Source organism: Caretta caretta, chromosome 1, assembly GCF_965140235.1.
Source record: "Caretta caretta isolate rCarCar2 chromosome 1, rCarCar1.hap1, whole genome shotgun sequence".
Lineage (NCBI taxonomy): Eukaryota > Metazoa > Chordata > Testudines > Cheloniidae > Caretta > Caretta caretta.
The window spans coordinates 253,001,856-253,015,141 of record NC_134206.1 but is presented as its reverse complement, the minus strand read 5'-3'; the positions used below and the strand labels follow the sequence as shown (position 1 = coordinate 253,015,141).

Here is a 13,286-nt window from a genome sequence, read left to right as displayed (position 1 = left end):
CAAATCCTCTAAGCCCACCAACTTCTTCTGACTTGCCTCAGCAGGTGGACTTGGTGAAGAGGGTGCTCCAAGAGATAGATAAACCTCCTTTTTGTGGGGTTTTAGGGAATAAATATAGGTTTATTTTCCATTTCCCCCAATTCCATTCTGCGCCATCCTTGTTGCCTCTAAGGCCACATTACGTAGGGCAGTGTGGGGATGCCTCACATTATCTGGGCTCTGTAGGATTATCAGCTCCTGCCCACCCCTGTGCAGCAGAATCACACCGTTTCTCTGCATCTAGGGAACAGAATGACATTTGGGACCTACTAGCCTACATGGAAACTGAGAAATTATTTTTCATGCAAGAATTGATTATGGCACAGTGGGAGCTACCCCATTGTTAAGTTTGACACTGGCTTCCCACTAAAAGCCCAATTCCCAGCCCCTATGAACTTCCCCCCTGCAACTGGGTTGGAGAGAGGTGTATGGCCACAGGGGAAAGCAGAGACTTTTATGCACATTAGAAACCTAAAATGCTTATAATTTTCTAGATGGAAATCTTTGCATGATTAAAATTTTCCATCTGGTTCCCTCTCCTTTTCCTTCTGTGTAGAAGTCTCACAAACAGCCACATACTACCTATGGAGCTGCTGTTTGGAGCACCACTTTGGTCAGAAAAATAAGATCATTCAGAGCAAGGGTTCCCAGTTTAAACTTTCAGAACTCTTTAAAAAAAAGACAAAACATCAAACAGGGAAATTCACAATAAAAATTATTCATTGAAAGGACATTAAAGGTGAAAGTGTTTCTACAGAGCAAGCTAACACCCACCAAAAATTAGTTTCTTTCAAAAAAAAATCTGCTCCTTCAAACCTCCTGCCCCCCAAAAGGAGGCTGGAAACAAAGAGTTAATCTATTATTTATGTTGTGGTAGCCCCTAGGAGCCCCAGTCATGGACCAGGACCCCATTGTGCTCAGCAAGGTAGAAACCCAGAGCAAAACAATGATCCCTGCTTTGGGGAGTTTACAGTCTAAATAGTGGATGCAGCCAGTTCCTTGCAATACAACCCTTCATCGGTCACTCTTGTCACACCCAACTAACATCGCCCACCCAACTTTAACTTTGCCCCCTAACATTTGCAAAAATATGGGTGCATTTCAGAACAACCCAGTTGCCAGGAGATTGTATAATCTCTCATTCAAGGAATCCATTTCCAGTATGCAGTATCACTAACATATACTACATCATTACCTCCTGTGGAAAAATTACATAAATTAGTTGCTACAGAATTTAATTAACATAGTTAAAATACAAATTTGCAAGATCTGCATACAGTCCCAGAAAACTCCAAAGCCATACAGTCAACACATTTCAAAATACCAAACACATCAGTCTTTCCAATGCTAATCATAACTCTAGTCTTCTGCGTTACCAACACATCACACAGTGAGAGAACTTGCAGTGCTCTGACATAATTTCATTTGCCCGGTACTATATTTCTTTAGAAAACTTTCTTATGCATTTACTAAGCAATATATAAAATTAACAGTATAAATATCCAATAGCATATTTCCATGACATAGGACCTGCCATACCGAACCTACGGTCCTGCTGAGCCAGTGCCCTGTCTCCAGTAATGCTCAGTACCTCATGCTTCAGAAAGAAATTCAAGAAATCCAGTAGTCGGCAGTTACGAAATAACTTGCCCCAGTAAAAAAATTCTCACTAACCCCATCAGATAGAGGTTGGTTTATGCCCTGGATCATGATGATTTATCTCCCTTCCAAACTCTTGCTTGTGAATCCTTACTGCTGTAATGCTGAATGTTCTCATTATTCATTGAAATGTCCAAAGACAAAGCAAACCAAAGGGCAAAACTAAGGTTGGATGGGCAATGTTATGTCAGGGAGGGTTATAGTGGGTGATGAAGAATTATATGGCAGAAGATGAACTGGCTGGATTCCTCATCTGTCCATTTGCAGACTTTAGTTGGTTAGCAGGTTTTTTTTTTTACCTAGTTTTTTTTTTATAAAAAGAGTGTATTTATTTATTTTTAAAATGGATTCACATTCTGAACCTTGACACACTTTTAACAAAGTGTTTTTGTTGGTGAATATGTGAAAGAGCCTAAAATCAGTGTGATGACAATCTGTATAATACAAAGAACGAGACATGGTGCAAGCTTGAACTTGCTCAAAGCTGAGTAATGTTAGACTGTTATCTTGTCATTAAGAATTGCTTTGAGTCACTATCTGTTCACCAACTCTAATTAATGATCATTTAACTGTACTGTCAGCCCTGTTTAAATCTGAGTGTTGCCAGTTGCTTCCTTCATCTGACCAGCCAATAGGAACTGGGGGAGTCATTCATGCATACCATTGTCCTAGTGGCTCTGGGCCTATAGCCTCCCAGTTTAATAGGGCATTCAGAGCTCATTAGTGAGGAAACACATCAGGAGTGACCGCGCCTGTGCCACACGTTGCAGCTAATAGCCCTGCCGAACAGAATCGTTTCTGTTTCTGCTCACTTGTTGTTGAATCCTTTCAATGTCAACAAGTGGTCATGTCGGCAGGAGCCCGCCATTCTGCCCAACAATTTTATCCGTTGCTCTCCTGAGCCAGACTTGTGTCCTCCTTCATTGTTTGACCAACAATGGAGCCTGAGCAATCACAAAGGCTTCACAGCCGTTCATCATCAGCTCACGAATGCTCTGGGCAAGGTTACCCGCCAAACTTTTGGGCCATCGTGTTGGCACAATGTGTGAATACCCGTGAAATGCAAATAGTTTCTGTAGTTTACACTTTTGTTTCAAATGCATGGAGGGGGGCGGGGGAAAGGGGGGGGGAAGGGAACCCTGACATAGCTCTGGCTAAAAGGAAAATAAGATTCTGTAGAAGCCGGATATGAAACAAGGTCAGAGCAATTGGAATGTGAGGTGTAATGAGGAGTGGTCCAATCTCTCAGAAATAAATGACACAGGGGTAAGCGTAAGTGGGGGAAGGTCTCATCGTGCTTTTGGCTGAGAATTCTCTTATGACTTGCCTGTTGCATGAGGAAGCACAGATAGCTCCCAGGTAGCAGGACTCCAGGAGTACAGTCTCCTTTCACAGGCTCCTCAGATGCTTTCCCTTATTTCCAGTCATGGTAATAGTTAACATTTCATTTGTATTTATTGGAAACTTGGCTGGTAAAAGGCATATTCAGAAATCTATCACTGTTTTTTATGTTTTTGTATTATGGCAGGACTTAGGGGCCCCATTGAGGTAGACATTGTACAAATATGTATTAGGACAGCCCCTGCCCAAAGGTGCCGAAATAGACAAGAGAGGGAAATGGGGAGTATTAGTATCCTCATTTTCAACATGGGAAATTGAGGCACAAAGATTAAGTGACTTGTCCAAGGTCACATAGTCTGTGGCAGATAGAGTAACCACCTTTGTTGGGTGGAAATAAGGGAAAACCCTATGAAAAATAAGGGACAACGCTTTATTTTAAGGGACAGTGTAGGGAAACATCATTTCCCTTAGCATATCGTGATTTTCTCTCAAGTGTACATTTCTCCTGCCCTCAAATATACAGTGAAATTATCATAAGCTTCATTTAATGTTTAAAATGTTTATCAGTTTTAATACATTTCAATACATCTTAAAATAAGTGATGGGTGGTCACCCTAAGGGACAAATAAAGGATGCTCCCTTAAAATAATGGATGGGTGGTCACCCCCGTGGCAGAGTCAAGATTGACATCAGATCTCTTGTGTCCTAGTGCAATGTCTTTACTGCAAGACCATCCTTCCTTCCCTAGGTGTAAAGGATATGGCCTTTCCCTAGGACTTCAGGATATGGCCCTACAAGAGGGAAATGAGATTTTGGTTATTTAGGCACATGGGGAAGTTTCTTCAGATATGTCACCGTCTCTGTATTTTGCTCTCACAAAACAAGAAATTAAGAATGGACCTGACTTGTTCAGAATAAAGACAAAGGTGAATTTGCCTGGCACTGAGAGATCCAGTATGTGAAACACCTAGACTACACAGAAAAGGTTTGCTGGGATAGTTGTATCGGCAAACCTTCTTTGTGTAGATGCAGCTTACATCAGTTCCCTGAACAACATAAGCTATAACAGCAAAAGCACTTTTTGCCAGTTTAATGGATTCAAACTAGGACTTTTGCTGATATTAAAAACGTCACACACAAAAGTATTGCATCCCGGACTGACATTACTATACCAGCAAAAGTTTTAAGTGTAGACCTGGTCTGTTTTCTTCCCCCCCCCGTGCTGGTAAGAACTTTGTTAGCCTATATTTGCAGAGCTAGTTTTATGTAATAATTGCAAATCAAGAACAAAAATCACAACATGCCAATGTACCACTTATTGGATTGGTTGCATCGAGACCTGGCAGTAAGTATGGGTCTCAGTTACAAGAGGTGGATGGGTGTACTGTACAAAGAGTTGCTGTCTATCATATCGTTGCAACCTGGAATTGGAAGATAATAGGCCTGATTCTTGATTCTGTTACACTAGCTTTAATGCTGATGTATCTTCACTGATTTCAGCAGAGTTACAGGAAACTGATGTTACACCCAGACAAGTTTCTCCTCCTACAGTGTTGTCAGTCAGGAATACTCCACGAAGCACGATGTCCATGATTTGCTTCACAGCAGTTTGTAGTCACCCTGTAAATTCATGGGCCAGATTTTTCTCTGAAACAACAGGGAAATCTGAAAGAATGCCACCGTCTTCAGTGGAGCTACTCTGATTTACATCGTTGTAAGAGGGAGGGGAGTCAGCACACTTGTGTGAGTTTAGCTTCCAGTTTGTCTAGTCATTACTATGTGAAAGGGTTAGATGAGTCTTTGTTGGCAGTGAAATCTTTTTTGACATATGCAAGAATTTTGTTGTTGGCAGGAAAATCTTTTTTGACGTACAGCAGAATAAATACAAAAATCTCAGTTACTATAGGCCCCAATTCAGCAAAGCACTTAAGCACATACTTAAGTCCTTTGTTGAATTAGGAACTTGGGCCCAGATCCTCAAATGTATTTTGGGTCCTAGCTACCATTGATATCAATAGAAGTTATCCAAAATACCTTTGAGGATCTGGACCTTAGTATATGGGCAAAATCCTGCCCTGAATTAAGTAGATCAGAATAAAATTTGACCTTCTGGGTCACATTTTGTCCTCAGAAACCTATCCAGCTTCCATTTACTTCAATGGAAGTACTGAAAGCATATCCAAAGGAACCAAGGGCAGAATACGAGTGGTACACGCTGAACTTTAATGCTAACTGGAGTTGGACCCAACTTCGACTGGGACAGTTGTTCAAATCCAAAAGTTTTACTTCAGGATCATCTGTAGTGATATGTGAAGAAATCAATTAGAAAATGATAGAGAATAAAATGGAATTTGACATCTGTAGTTTATTTCTTTTTTTCTAAGGAGCATTAAAGAGTTTAGAGACCATCAAGAAAAAGTATAATCATGTTACGTAAAAGTGCCTCTTTTTTACTTCTGTTGTTGCTATTTTGCAGCAATTTTATGAAAGCATTGATTGGCCGCATGGATTTTAAAGCCTTGGAACTGAAAATGTACAATGCTAGGGTAAGTGAACCTTTCTATTGTACTTTAAAAATACCCAGTCTTCTAGAATGAGGAAACCCCACTTTCACTGTTAGCTATGGATTTGCTATAGATCTTTGTAACTGGATTTGAGATCCACTCTGAGGCCCAATCCTACAAAGATTTAAACGTGCATAACCTTACACCCACGAGTAGTCTCCTTGAATTCAGTGGGGCTGCTCATTTGGTTAAAGTTAAGCATGTGTTTACTGAATTGGGACCAGGATACTTATTATTTTGTGGGATTGAGCCCAAAGTTACACACATGTAGACTGGGGACTAATTGAAGGCAAATCAGATATAACTCAGTGGGTATGATAACTCAGCAGAATGTGTGTGTTCCTAGCTTATTATTTTGAAAGTTTACTTGTGTTTCATAGCTTTAAATCACATCTAGATATAGAGTATTTGGCCAAGTACAGTAAATGATGGAAAGCCCATCACTTTAATAGTTTAAAACAATACTAGGAAAAAAGCATTGGAACATATCCTCTAGGGAAGAACCCTGCAGGATGGTGTGTTATACAGCCAAGTGGATCTTATCTATTTCTTAGCTGTGGTCTACACTGGGGAGGGGGGATCGATCTAAGTTATGCAACTTCAGCTATGTGAATAACTGCAGTGAGTCGATTGCTGACGGTCCCCCGTCGACTCTGCCTGTGCTTCTCGGCCTGGTGGAGTACAGGAGTTGATGGGAGAGTGCTCAGGGATTGATTTATAATGTCTAGACTAGATGCACTAAATCGACCCCCGCGCTGGATCGATCGCTGCCCACCGATCCGGCGGGTAGTATAGACATACCCTTAGAGTCATATATGCCCTCATTGTTGTAGCAGCTGTACATCTCACAGTAATTAACATACTTATTCTCTCAACACCCCTGTGAGGTAGGGCAGTGCTATTATCCCCATTTTACAGATGGGGAACTGAGGCACAGAAACAGACTAAGTGATTTGCCCAAGGTCACACAGGTAGCAGGGAATTGAACCCATGTCTCCTGAGTCTTGGCTAGTACCCTAACCACTAGTGCCCCAACCACTGTAAGTCCTAAGTCCTGTAATTTTAATGTATCTTATATACAAAAAACTACATTAAAAAGATGTTAAGGATGCAAAGTCAAACACTGCAAAGTTAGGAAATGTCAGAATTGAGGTCCCTAATCCCCTAGGCTTGAGAGCCCAAGCTCCAGCCTAAGCTGCAACATCCACACTGCTATTTTCAGTGTGCTGGCTCAAATGCTGCTAGCACAAGTCTGTCTACCCAGGCCGGGAGGCTCACTCCCAGCTGCATACCCTGACTGGCCAGAGGCACCAACAAGGCAAGATGCTTACTGAGGCTATGTCTACACTACTGCCAGATCAGTGCTCCAGCGGTCGATGCACCAGGGGTTGATTTAGCGGGTCTAGTGAAGACCTGCCAAATAGGCTACAGATCGTTCTCTGGTCGACCCTGATACTCCATCCCGAACGAGAAGAGTAGGGTAAGTCGACCCAGCACGGTGTAGACACTTCAGTAAGTCGACCTAAGCTACGTTGACTCCGGTTACATTGTTCACGTAGCTGGAGTTGTGTAACTTAGGTTGACTTACCGCGAAAGTGTAGACATAGCCTGAGTGGCAGCCAGGCTGTGTGAGCCCCGGTACAAAAGGGTGGCTGGCTGAAAAAAGGACCCATTTGCTCACCACAGTTGAGCCAGCTCAGTTCAAATCCTCAGTATGCTCCTCAAAACAGGGGGAAGTGTCTATGGCTGCTTTTGTGGCTCACAAATATGGAGCTCATTTTGCCTGCCTTGCCTTCTAAGGATCTGATTCTATTTTCATTCATGTAAGAGTAACTTAGGACTAACTCCAACTACGCTGATGGAATTATCTAAGTGAAAAACCAGCAGAAATGCGAGAAAAATCAGACCCTACACTTCTGCTGGGACATTTTGTTGCATGGCATTAATTTTCTCGTTTGTAGGGCAAGTAAACCTAAAGAATAGCCCACCCTTGTTGATCACTCTACCATTAAACTAATAGCATATGGTTTTTGTCTTGGGATCATCCAACATCTTACAAAGGCAGTGATGCTGGGCAGTTACTAGGCAGCTTTTGTATGCTTTGGGGATGAGGGGAGATGGTATGTTAATAGATTTCCTTGGGGATCTCTTAGAAGGGTAATTTAATTGTTTAAATTAAATTTTGGGCCCCTGTCACAAATCATTACCTTGTCTTTTATCCATCTATCCTCTTGTTCAAACTGGTATGACATGAACACTGATCTCTATTAGCGTGAATCCCTTCATAGGTTTTTAACTCATAACCCTCACTAATAATGGGTAAGTGACCCATCAGTGGTTTAAAAATCATGAAAAAAACAGCTTTTTTCTCTAGTTACAAACATTATTTTCAACCAAGATGGCAAAACACATTTATTTGGATTAAAGGGACACAAAATAATGTCTGTGTTTTTTGAAACGTGGGCAAAAAAATTACTCAAAAGTAACATGTAATTTGTTTTTTTTTCCTAAATATTCATATTCTGATTACTTTCAAACTCAGTCTGGGTGAATTAAAGATGTTTAGTTCACAGTCATCTTAGTCTGTATAGATGTATTTTTCTCCATCGTTTTTCAACATTTTAGAATTTTTAAACATTTGTTTTAAATTTTTTAAAGCTTTAATTTGAAGAATTGTGCAGCAGCCCTTTGATCAAAGAAAGGGAGGTAGAAGGACCTCCTCCCAGCAATGTCTCAGCTCCTTCCTCCCTGCTCATCTCCTGGTATTGTCTCTCCTCTCCTGCTGTGCATACTACATACTCCCACTCCCCAAATTGATCCCCACAACTTCTCACCAGAGTGCCGCTGCACAGTAATCCAGTCAGACGACACTTCTCTTACTCAGTTCCACCCACCTACCTCTCTGTTCTCACTTACCATCCCTACTAGGTACCCTCTTTCCCCCCAGTGGCCTCTCTATCTTTCCCACAGCTTCCTGCCCCTATACTTTTGTTCTTGTCTATCACTTCATTTATACAGGCTTTCCAAAGTCCTGCACAAAGGAACTAATATCTGCCTTAAGGCAGGAGATGAGAATTCCCCTATAAGTGGGGAATCCTGAGCTGGCATAGGGTGGGCTATGAAAGAAAGAAGATGTGAAGAGAAGAAAGATGTGTTGGGGCAAGGTCAGAACTTAATGTCCTTGGTGATCCTGGTTAGTGGAGTGGCTCCTTGAGGGCTGTTCTCCATCAGCACAAGTTAGAGCTGCCCAGAAGCTGCACTAACTTGATCCACAAGTTGATTCAGCCTCTGATCAGGATTAGGACTGGGGGTGGGTAGGGGTGTAGAAATATGGGTGCAAAGCCTCCTATTTGTTATTGCTCAAAGTGAGGGCTCAAGTGTTTGATTTGCATACCCAGGCAGTGAGGCACTTCATATTAGTGGATGCTTGAAAAGTTTGACCAAAAGGATTATGATTCTTTATGAGTAGGGTTTCTAAATGTGCTCAGCATTGGCCAAACCCTACCCCCACTGAAGTAACACTGAGTGCTTTTAAATATCCCACCCCATATTATGGTAGAGCTCAAAGCCCCCAAGCAGGCTTGGGACCACATTTGTGCTAGGCCACAGTATAAATACACAGTAAGAGACAGACCTCGCTGCAACAAATTTAGAATCCAAAAAGCCACACAGAGACAAAGGGGTGGGAAGCAGGAAAAAACATACAAACAAGTTAGTCTGGGTGATACTATTGAGCACATATTATTAGTTCCATCTTTTTGTTATTTATTTATACATTTGTAATGATGTTGTGATCTATTTTTGTATTCCCACTCCCACTAAAACATACTTAAAAACTGAGTTCTGTTAAACTGAGGACCCCCGCCATTGGAATATACAGTCACAGAAAATAAAGTTACAACCACAATTCATAGCTTAACAATTACGGCACTTTGGGGCCTGATCCCTCTGTGTTCTACCTCTCTGTATACAGTAGTTGTCTTCTTATAATGGCAGCCATCACATTTGTATCTGTGTTCCCAAGGCAAAAGGAGTTTTGCCGTTGACATCAGAGTGAGCAGAATCAGGCCTGTTGTTCATAAAATCATATCTTTGGTAGCTTAGACCCGTTAAATGCTGCTCTTAGAAATTTCTTTAATTTAAAATTTAAATTAAAAAAATGTTTACTGGTCTTTCTGATACTTCATCACAAGAAATGCTTCAAATCAAAAATGCTTTTTGGGAGCAAACCAAATTCTGCTTTGTTGATTGTTCCACCTCTCAAAAGTGCTCAGGGCAGTTACTGACATAGCATCTATCTCAGGTTCTGTGGCTGGCATTCAACCCCTAAATGCCCTTATAACAACATTCTTTTATAGTCTGGTATTTGACAAACTAATAGAATAGTGGTAATATAAAGACATTTTTGAAACAGTGAAAAATACTTTCTTCCTTCAGGATTGTCTATTAATATTAGCAGAAGCTATTGCACATTGTTCTGTTTTATTAGGCAACAGGACAAAATTCCTTCTAGGAAGCTTAATATCTCTCTATCATTTTGAAGTGAAAACTTCTAATTTAAAATATAAGGTATAGGGGATCCTTCCAAGTCCTGCAAACCCTTGCTTATGTGAGTAAGGATTTGCAGGATTAGGCTTTGGTTATTGAAGATCAATATGAAAAATGCTTTCATTAATTTTAAAAGAGAAGCCAGGAGAATATGGCACTTCAGTAGGAAAAGCTGTGGACTTGGTCAAAAGTTGGAATTAAGAGGGATGTTCCTTTAAAAATATTAGAGTTTATTTTGTACTTCAGAGCAGTCTTTCTTGCTGTATATAACACGATTCTGGTTGCTAGATGAGTAATGATGTGAAGGTTTTGTTTTATTTTTTTGATCGTAAAGCAAGAGTGCTTTCTTTTTGATAAAGAGCTTGTAGTTTGCCTCTCTGTTTTCTTCCTCAATTCTAGTGAAATAGTATCTGTTTCCTCCTATTGCTGTCCGAGATACCATAATACCAAAAGGGCATTAGGCGTAGGAAATCAGAGAGGATTTTCTATCACCCCTATGGAAGTGTTTGTTCTTGTATCTTTTCTTAAAAATACCCTTCCAACTTCACAGAATAGTAAACCTGAGACACAGATTCAAGAGCCAGACAGTTGAATGAACAGGATAATCGGGGTATTTTTGACAGGTGCGGGAGCCGGCCTATAGTTGGCATATAATCATTACCATTTTAATAAGGCTCTAATAGGGGGGCTGATAATTCAATGGGGTGTGAAGATCTTAATTCAACTCCCAATCCCACATGAATGTGCTAGAATTTGTGTGCTTTGTTTTTCTCTTTTGTACCCCTGAATGCCAATAATTACTGGCTATAGATTCAGAAATTCTTAGAACTGGAAGCTAAATGAGCTCTCCTAATACTGCACAAGAATGTCAATACTCATAAATAAAAGAGGAAGCAAGTGTGTTTTTTTATTTTTTGTATTATCTTTGTGGCACTACAAAGGTTCTGCTTCTTAAGTGGTTTGGCTTGTAGCATGAATAAGGCCATGGCTGTTTCTAAAAACATAGAACTCTCTCTTTTTTGTCTCAGAAAAAAGTTATAGATAGTGTGAGGATAATTTTTGAAAAATTAGTGTTTTCTAATGGCTTTTTTGTTTGTTTTTTTGTTGTTTTTGTTTTTGATATATTTCAGATGTGTGTCTCTCTCCATTCTGTATTGATTTATCAATTGTTCACAGTTTATCTGGCATCTACAACCTACTAACTATTCAAAGAAAAAATGTATCTAGCAAGCTATTGAAAAGATAAGGTACAGTCAAGGTGTATGATCAAAACATATCAAATCTATGAAATGATGCAGAACCATATTTTTATAGGAGCCTTTAATGCCCAAACATTAAATTCAATAGATTTATTCTATTCAGATGATTCACAGATTCCAAGGCCAGAATGTACCATTGTGACCATCTTGTCTGACCTCCTGTACAGGCCATAGAACTTCCCCAAAGTAATTCCTAGGGCAGATCTTTTATAAAAACATCCTATCTTGATTTTAAAATTTAAAGTGATGGAGAATGCACAATGACCCTTGCCTTGGTAAATTTTTCCAGTGGTTAATTACTCTGACATTTAAAAATTTACTCATTAATTACACTCTGAATTTGTCTAGCTTCAACTTCCAGCCATAGTTTCTCTGCTAGATTAAAGAGCCCATTATTAAATATTTGTTCCCCACGTGGATTTACAGACTGTGATCAAGTCACCCCCTTAACTTTCTCTTTGTTAAGCTAAATAGACTCGTTGAGTTTAGCACTACAAGGCAGGTTTTCTAATCCTTTAATCATTCTCCTGGCTCTTCTCTGAACCCTCTCCAATTTATCAACATCCTTCCTGAATTGTGGGCACCAGAACAGGACATAGTATTCCAACAGCAGTTGCACCAGTGCCAACTATAGAGGTAAAATAACCCCGCTACTTCTACTTAAGATTCCCCTGTTCATACATCCCAGGACTGCATTCACTCTTTTGGCCACTGTGTCACATTGAGAGCTCATGTTCAACTGACTGTCCACCATGGCCCCCAAATCTTTTTCAGAGTCACTGCTGCTCGGGATAGAGTCCCCCATCTTGTAAGTATGGCCTACATTCTTAGTTCCTATGTATGTATGCATTTACATTTAGCCGTATTAAAACACGTATTGTGCAAGTTTACCAAGCAATCCCGATTGCTCTGAATTAATGACCTGTCGTCTTCAGTATTCACTTCCCCAATTTTTGTGTCACCCGCAAAGGGATGATTTTATGTTTTCTTCCTGGCCATTAATAGAAATGTTAGAGGGCCAAACACCAACCTCTGTTGGACCTCTCTGGAAACACAGCCAATTGATAACGATTTCCGGTTTACAGTTACATTTTGAGACCTATCAGTTAGCCAGTTTTTAATCCATTGAATGTGTGCCATGTTAATTTTATATTATTCTAGATTTTTAATCAAAATGTCATGTGGTGCTAAGTCAAATGCCTTAAATAAATCTAAGTATATTACATCAACACTATTACCTTTATCGACCAAACTTGTAATCTCATAAAAAGGTATCAAGTTAGTTTGACAGGATCTGTTTTCTGTAAGCCCCTGCTGATTTGCATTAATTACATTACCATTCTTATGATTCCCGTATCAGCTGCTCTATTATCTTCCCTGGGATTGATGTCAGGCTGACAGGCCTGTAATTACATGGATCACCCCATTCACCCTTTTAAAAATTGACACAACATTAGCTTTCTCCCAGTCTTCTGGAACGTTCCCAGTGTTCCAACACTTGTTGAAAATCAACATTAGGTGACAATTTCACACAGTACAAGTTTTGATCAAAATGAACTTTGAGGTTGGGAGTTGAAGACACTCAGTACTTCTAGGAATTGCTCAGCACCTTACAGGATCACGCCCTTTTACCAGGGGTGAAAGTAACTTAAGGGACTTACTGGTACACAGGGCCGGGTTCCTGAGCAAGGAGGGAGGCTCAGCTGGAAGGGGTGGAGCCTCAGGCGAAAGGGGCAGGGCCTTTAAATCCCTAGGCCCTTTAAATCACCGCCACTACCCTGAGGTTCCAGCTATGGTAGTGGTGGCCGGGAGTCCCAGGCCTTTTAAATTGCTGCTGGAGCCCTGGGGCTCCCAGCTGCCGCTGCTACCCCAGGGC

General features: G+C 40.6%; 1 protein-coding gene across 1 annotated transcript in view; it reads left to right on the top strand.

Annotated features, from left to right (window-relative positions):
• Positions 1 to 13,286, top strand: part of C1H12orf42 (chromosome 1 C12orf42 homolog) — a 253,372-nt gene that overhangs the window by 220,222 nt on the left and 19,864 nt on the right. Inside the window, exon 15 of the mRNA XM_048831554.2 lies at positions 5,516 to 5,585. Coding sequence (XP_048687511.2) covers positions 5,516 to 5,585 — 70 coding nt within the window. The remainder of the gene's footprint in view (positions 1 to 5,515; positions 5,586 to 13,286) is intronic.